Raw genomic sequence first — 7,629 nt, forward strand, 5'->3', positions numbered from 1 at the left:
GTGCATTATGACTAGAAATGTATCTAATTTATCTGTGCAACTTTCTGTTTCTGACCAGTGTTGGGGGTAGTAACGCGAGTTACGTAATCAGATTACTTTTTTCAAGTAACTAGTAAAGTAACGCATTACTTTTTAATTTACAAGAGAATATCTGAGTTACTTTTTCAAATAAGTAATGCAAGTTACTTTTTTTTCCTCCAATTTATTGATTAACAGCTCTTCTGTCCCCATGTTGAGAGAAATCAGAAGATGTTACTGTAGTTCTAAAATAAATATGAATATGCATTAATTCATCTCACTCACAAAATAAAAAAACTGATATTCCTCAAAATGAATAAAAATAATGCAACTCAGAATATGACGCAAACCTGCAATAATTAAATGTTAAACAACACAAATATCCTTTATGTATTTAATCCCATTCTATTAACCAATGTCTTTGCTTCTGACCTTCGATGATCCAGTTCAACCATACTAATAAGCAAAAATGACTCTAGACAAACATTTGTGTTTTTTTTTTTATTGCTGATGTGTGTTGACATTTCTTCTTCTGCATTCTACTGTACGGACGTAAATGTACTTTCCCTTCAGCCTGAGGCTTATTCATTTCACTTTTGGTGTGAAAAGGCTTTTATATTTGCCAAAAATATAACTTTTTTATTTTAAAAACAAACAAGCAAGCCCTGTCCAGATTTAAAAAGTAACGCAAAATTAATGTAACGCATTACTTTCCATAAAAAGTAACTAAGTAATGTAATTAGTTACTTTTTTATGGAGTAACGCAATATTGTAACGCATTACTTTTAAAAGTAACTTTCCCCAACACTGGCAGTGAGAGGTGCAGCATATCTTGCTTTATAAAGCAGATTTATTTACAACCATTTAAGAGGGACAGCATGATAAAATGACTGTACCACACAGTCTCTTGTGGCCTACTACTTCTAATCACTTATGATATATACTTCTAATGCTTATGAGCATATTGGATTTTGCTGTTATTCTTGAGATACAATTATAGTTTTGTTTTAATATTTTGAATTAGTTTTTTTTTTTGTTGAAGTTTTGTTCATTTTGTTGTGTGCTTTTGTCATTTTCATTATTGCTTTTTTTTATTATTAGGCTATTGTTGTTTTTTAATATGTCTGTATGGATTTTATTAATTTTATTTCAGTTTTAAGTTTTGAATTTGAACTGCATCTGTCCATTTGGATTACAGAGCTTTAACAAACAAAGTAACACATTTGATGTGATGCATTTTTGTCAGTCACACATAAATGAAACAGGTCAGATTTCTCTGTAATAGAACTAATAAACTGAATGCGTTTTAAAGTTACAATAACCAGTTTTATATATTTATCATCAAAAAATTAATTTAAGTCTCATACATTTGCCTGTTCCACAGCTAGTCATATTTTAACCATCTTCATACTTTAGAAATGAGTAATTGTAGCCTAATTGTTTTCACAATGAACCGATTGATGCTGATTCGAAGCAGTTTGAATAAATGCATTTTGAAAATATGATAAAATTAAATAGATTTAATAATAAACTATGTCAATAGTTAATAATAAACTTTTTCTGTTAATAGTTTCATTACTGACAAATATGCATCACATAGTAACTTTATTAGTTTACGTTTAAACTGTGTAATCCAAATGGATGGACACTTTATATGCAAGTCAAATTTAGGCTGGGAAACAGTGAAGAGACAACAATATATCTAATTAAGGGTGAAATGTACTTAACTGTCATGAAAATAATGTCTAAAAAAATATATAGGTTCTTAAACATGCTTTAAAATTAAAAGGTTGCAAATTAATTTTCTTTATGCAAAATATAGCCTAATGTTTTTCTTTGATTTTTGGGTGAAATGTGACCTGGACCTGACATTGTGTGTAATATGTCTCTTATTTTCTTTATATATTCTAACCAGATGAACTATTTCCTGCCAGATATGACGGATATGAGACACACATCTTGAGTCTGTTGTTTAATAGTATGTCTGGAATCTGCAGTGTTTGCTGTTGTTGAAGCTGAATGTGTTCCTGGAGCAGCTTTATGATGGAGGAATGCAGGCCTTTGAGAAACAACAGCTCTTCATAACATAACCAGTCCAGCACCACTAACATCACAAACGAGCAAGATCCGTTTCTACACAACATAACAGAAACAAATATACATAAACATTCAGTACCATGGATTTAGCATTCAACATCACCACAGTGCATATTTATAAGTGACACCAACGTGTTGGTGGTGTTATCCGACAGTTAACACAGAATAATACATACAACCTGCAATACACGCACCGTCCAGCAGGTGGTGGCGGTGAAACGCTGAATAAACGGTTGCTAGGCGACGAGGACGCAAAACAGTCCTGCTGCGCATGCGCTGATACTGTCCGGCGCTCAAACTTTGTGGAAAGAAAAACAACGAATTAGCGATCTTATAATTACTGCATTAGCTAAGCGTGTCGTTATTTTTTATTCTTAAAAAGGCATTTCTATGGCTGGTAAAAAGAAGGAGATCAGTTTACAGGTTTGTCATCAGTATCTGTGACTGTAATCAGCATTAAACTGTACATGAGGGGAAAGTGGGTCTGAGTCTGACTGTAGTTTTATAGTTTGTTTACTTTGTGTGTCAACTGTAAAATCCATGAAAACTTTTGAAAACTTTTAAATGCAGGTAAATATCAATAATGACGATCAATGGGGTGAAGTTTTGGCAACGAAAGGGTTAATAGGTGAGTGAATCATCTATCTGTCTGTCTGTCTGTCTGTCTGTCTATCTCTCTCTCTCTAGCTATCCATCTCTCTCTTTATCTATCTATTCATCTCTCTATCTCTCTATCTATATATCTATCTGTCTGTCTGTCTGTCTGTCTGTCTGTCTGTCTGTCTGTCTGTCTGTCTGTCTGTCTGTCTGTCTGTCTCTCTCTCTCTATCTATCCATCTCTCTCTTTATCTATCTATTCATCTCTCTATCTGTCTATCTCTCTATCTATCTATCTATCTATCTATCTATCTATCTATCTGTCTGTCTGTCTGTCTGTCTGTCTGTCTGTCTCTCTCTCCATCTCTCTCTCTATCTATTCATCTCTCTATCTGTCCATCTATCCATCTTTCTCTCTCTCTCTCTCTCTATCTAACTTATATATCGTTTTTACTATCTATCAACTGTGGCAATAATACTTAAAAACTTTTGACAAAAACAGTGAAGAAAAGTGAAGAGAAAAGATCAGCAACATTTGATCACACTGAGATTCTGCTTTGTACACAAAGAAACTGTGCAGCACAGATGTTGAAACAGTTTTCTGTCTCATTACTCTCTGCTGGTCTGTCTGTCTGGTTTCTTATACGTTAAGCAGAGCTGCAAAAGTCTGTAAGTGCAGTCTGAGTTTTGCAGTGGTGATTGTTGTGTGTGTGTCAGTGGCGGATGTGTACCAGCAGTGGTGTGGACCCTGCCGCGCCGTCGTCAGTCTCTTTAGAAAAATCAAGAATGAGCTGGGAGACGAGCTGCTGCATTTTGCCACAGTAAGATAAGCCGCTCTGGAGATTAGATTGCACACAAACAATCATTCTAAAGGTCGACATTTCTGTCACGCCGTCTTATCATCCCTGCAGGCTGAGGCTGATGGGATTGAAGCTCTGGAGAAGTACAGAAGGAAGTGTGAGCCCACCTTTCTGTTTTATGCGGTGGGTCTGAAACTGAATGCAAGTTAAAATAGGCAAATAATACATGGGTACATGACGCAAAACCTGTTAAGGAAACAGACTTAATTCTTAATTCAGATTTCACTCCAAAATAAATGAACAAAAGAAGAAAACATATTTTGCATATAGACAAAGATGACTGCATTCAAATTGTATGCATTATTCAGCATAATACACAATTATATACAATTCAGCACATTTTACCCAAATCTCATTACTGTGATGTGATAAAACTATTAATATATATAATTTAAATTGTAAAGGATTTATATATCATAGAGGTATCAGTTGCACTGCTATTAATTTATGCCGATATAAATAAAATACTGTTTTAAAGTAATAGAGTTTAATGAGAGGTAAAATAATTGTAATTATTTAAAAACAAATTCAAAAGTAAAACATCTGGATGCATTATAATAATTTACATTTCGGGGAAAAGTGTGCTTAATTGTGCTGGAAATAATGGGAAACAATGCAAAAAAAAAATTTTAAATAAAAAAGTAAACAAACAAACAAATAAACAAATAAAATTTATTAAATAGTCCTAAAGCTATTGAAGCTTATTTGAGCCACGGGGGGGAAAACAAATTAAAAAAGGTAATTCTGACTTCTTATCTCATAATTCTGTCAGATATGAACTTAAACAGATATAAACTTGCAACTGCAAGAGAAAAAAAAAAAAGTAGTAAGATAAAAAAGTAATCAAGTTTAATATTTTTATTCCATGGCGAGAAAAAAACCCAGAATTGCAAGATGTAAATTCAGAATTCTGAGAAAAAAGTCTGAATTGTGAGATATAAACTCAGAATTCAGGGGAAAAGTTAGAACTGTGAGATGTAAACTCGCAATTGTAAGAAAAAAGTCAGAATTCTTAGATAAAAAGTTGCAATTACCTTGTTTATACTTTTATTCAGTGGTGGAAATAAGCTTCAGTGGAAAACAGGCTTAATTTTGAAATATGTACTGTTGTGAAAGTGACATGTTCCTGTGAGATGGTGTTCACACCTGATCTGTTTGCTGGACATGATGGGATGGTGTTGTCATGTTGTAGGGTGGGGAGCTGTAAACTTGCAACTGCAAGAGAAAAAAAAAAAAGTAGTAAGATAAAAAAGTAATCAAGTTTAATATTTTTATTCCATGGCGAGAAAAAAACCCAGAATTGCAAGATGTAAATTCAGAATTCTGAGAAAAAAGTCTGAATTGTGAGATATAAACTCAGAATTCAGGGAAAAAGTTAGAACTGTGAGATGTAAACTCGCAATTGTAAGGAAAAAGTCAAAATTCTTAGATAAAAAGTTGCAATTACCTTATTTATACTTTTATTCCATGGTGGAAATAAGCTTCAGTGGAAAACAGGCTTAATTTTGAAATATGTGCTGTTGTGAAAGTGACATGTTGCAGTGAGATGGTGTTCACACCTGATCTGTTTGCTGGACATGATGGGCTGGTGTTGTCATGTTGTAGGGTGGGCAGCTGGTGTCTGTTCTGCGGGGACCAAATGCTCCTCTCCTGCAGAGGGTGATACAGGAAGAGCTGAGCAAAGAGAAGAACGTCCTAGCACACGGGGCGGCACGCAGGGAGGTGAGTTACTCCACACACCTGTCGTTATTACTGTGTGGACAACAGATGACGCCTGAATCTGGAAAAAAATTATTTGGGAAGAAATTATGGAAATGTAGTCCAGTATGAGGTGCAATCTACATATATATGCATGTATCATTTCATTTCAAAGCACGAAAGAAACTCTGAGCATGTAATGTCGTGGTTATGTCATCAGTTAAGTCACGAAGTTACAAAAAAGGTGATTAAAAGCTGCCTTAAAAGTCACATTTAAAGCAGTATCAGATCCGCATCAAGTTCAGCAGCGGCAGCTCTTAAAGTAGCAGCCAAAATATCCTAATAACCAGCTGCTGTGATGTATGGAAGCCCGTTTCTGCCACTGAATCAAAAAATTGCGACTTATCTCACAATTCTGACTTTTTTTTCTCACAATTATAAGTTTACATCTCACAATTGCCTGATACAAGCTCGCAATTCTGCCTTTTTTCTCAGATTTGCGTGATATAAATTCGCAATTGCGAGTTATAAAGTTAGAATTGTGAGATATAAACTCGCAATTCTGAGAACATATCAGTCTTTTTTTTTTCTCCTTAAAACTGGACTTTATAACTAAGTTTATATTTCTGACTTTATTTCTTGCAATTATGAGTTTAAATCACACAATTCTGAGAAAAAAAAGTCAGAATTGTGAGTTTATATGACGCAATTCTGAGATGTAAACTCGCAATTGCGAGAAAAAAAGTCAGAATTGTGAGATAAGTCGCAATTACCTTTTTTATTTTTTATTCAGTGGCGGAAACAGGCTTCCATAGTGATGTCTGTTAATCAAAGAACAAAATAAAAAAGAGGAAATCAATAACTTCTGTAGTTTTAAGCTTTATCTCTATTTAATTTAGAATTTAGTGTTTGATAACTTTATTAAATTATATTTTCTATACTTGCTGAAGGGCACAGGTGACATTTACTGGGTTTATGTGAAGATTGTTTTAAGTTCACTTAAATTAGTTGTTATTTTTTAAAGTCTAATAAATGTTAAAATTGATAGCCCTTAATTATACTGTAATGCTGAATGGTTATAGTCTGTTTAAATACGAGGAAAAAAAGAACTATTTCCTAGAGAGATCAGTAGTATTGGTATCAGTGATGCATTTAAAAACCTTAACGTTAGGTGGGATTAATCGCGATTAATCTCAGAAAAAAAGTGTGATTAGTTAATATTTTTAATCGACTGACAGCACTAATTTTAATATATTGTAAAATTGAATTTAAATGCTAGAAATCTGATCATGTACTTAAAAAAAATTAAAAAAAATAGATAAAAAAATAAAAAGAACACATTCTGGAATTCACAAAGAGGGAAATTTTTACCCACACAGTTTTTTGTCAGCGGCAATGGCATTTCTGCCCTGAGCCCTGCTTAAAGGGATAGTTCACCTAAAAATGAAAATTTGATGTTTATCTGCTTACCCCCAGGGCATCCAAGATGTAGGTGACTTTGTTTCTTCAGTAGAACACATACGATGATTTTTAACTTTAACCGTTGCAGTCTATCAGTCGTATAATGCATGGCAATGGTAACAAAATCTATGAGAGTAAAAAAAACATGCACAGACAAATCCAAATTAAACCCTGCGGCTCGTGACGACACATTGATGTCCTAAGACACGAAACGATCGGTTTGTGCCAGAAACCGAACAGTATTTATATCATTTTTTTACCTCTAATACACCACTATGTCCAACTGTCTTTGGGCGCACGCACGGCATCCGATGCGCTAGGTGTGTACGCGCTCTGGCGTAGTTTACGTTAAAGGGTGTGTTGATATCCAGCCGAAGAGCAATCAACCATAACTTCAGGCGAGCAGGCTCAGAAGTTGGGAATACATGGAAAGTCACCACTCCCGAATGAGTTAGCGCGAGAGAACGTAATCTTTTAGTTTTAAGTCGGATTGAACAATCCGGATAAGCGCAAGTAAGTACCATTTTGATTAGCCGTCGTACCTACAATGACTGTGCACTGTGTAAACAATGAGTGACGTATACGCGCGAGAGATCACTTCCGGCGCTTGACTAGGAATTAGACTTAAAAGAAATAAAAGTAGCATTCTGCTGTTGGAGAGTGTTGTTATATAAACTACAGCAGTGCCCGTGCATTAAATCATTAACCGGAGCTAAACTGCTCACTGCATCATATAAATAACAACTCGAACCATCAATGTATGCATCAAACTCACTTCAACAGCCAACAGTTTCTTTTCTACGCATCAGGAAATCTGTCCCGTCTTGCCTGCACTCGAGACGGTGACGTGTGAGCGCCACTGACAGATTCTTCACTCCTATTGGTTGTCGCTCGCGAA

At 34.7% G+C, this 7,629-nt stretch overlaps 1 protein-coding gene across 1 annotated transcript in view; it reads left to right on the top strand.

The window, feature by feature from the left end:
• The first annotated feature begins 2,505 nt into the window (after positions 1-2,505).
• Positions 2,506-7,629, top strand: part of LOC107722695 (thioredoxin domain-containing protein 6-like) — a 23,537-nt gene continuing 18,413 nt past the window's right edge. Inside the window, exons 1-4 of the mRNA XM_016531166.1 lie at positions 2,506-2,538; positions 2,686-2,743; positions 3,430-3,533; positions 3,624-3,695. Coding sequence (XP_016386652.1) covers positions 2,506-2,538; positions 2,686-2,743; positions 3,430-3,533; positions 3,624-3,695 — 267 coding nt within the window. The remainder of the gene's footprint in view (positions 2,539-2,685; positions 2,744-3,429; positions 3,534-3,623; positions 3,696-7,629) is intronic.

Source organism: Sinocyclocheilus rhinocerous, unplaced genomic scaffold (genome assembly GCF_001515625.1).
Source record: "Sinocyclocheilus rhinocerous isolate Xijiao unplaced genomic scaffold, SAMN03320098_v1.1 scaffold1806, whole genome shotgun sequence".
Classification (NCBI taxonomy): domain Eukaryota; kingdom Metazoa; phylum Chordata; class Actinopteri; order Cypriniformes; family Cyprinidae; genus Sinocyclocheilus; species Sinocyclocheilus rhinocerous.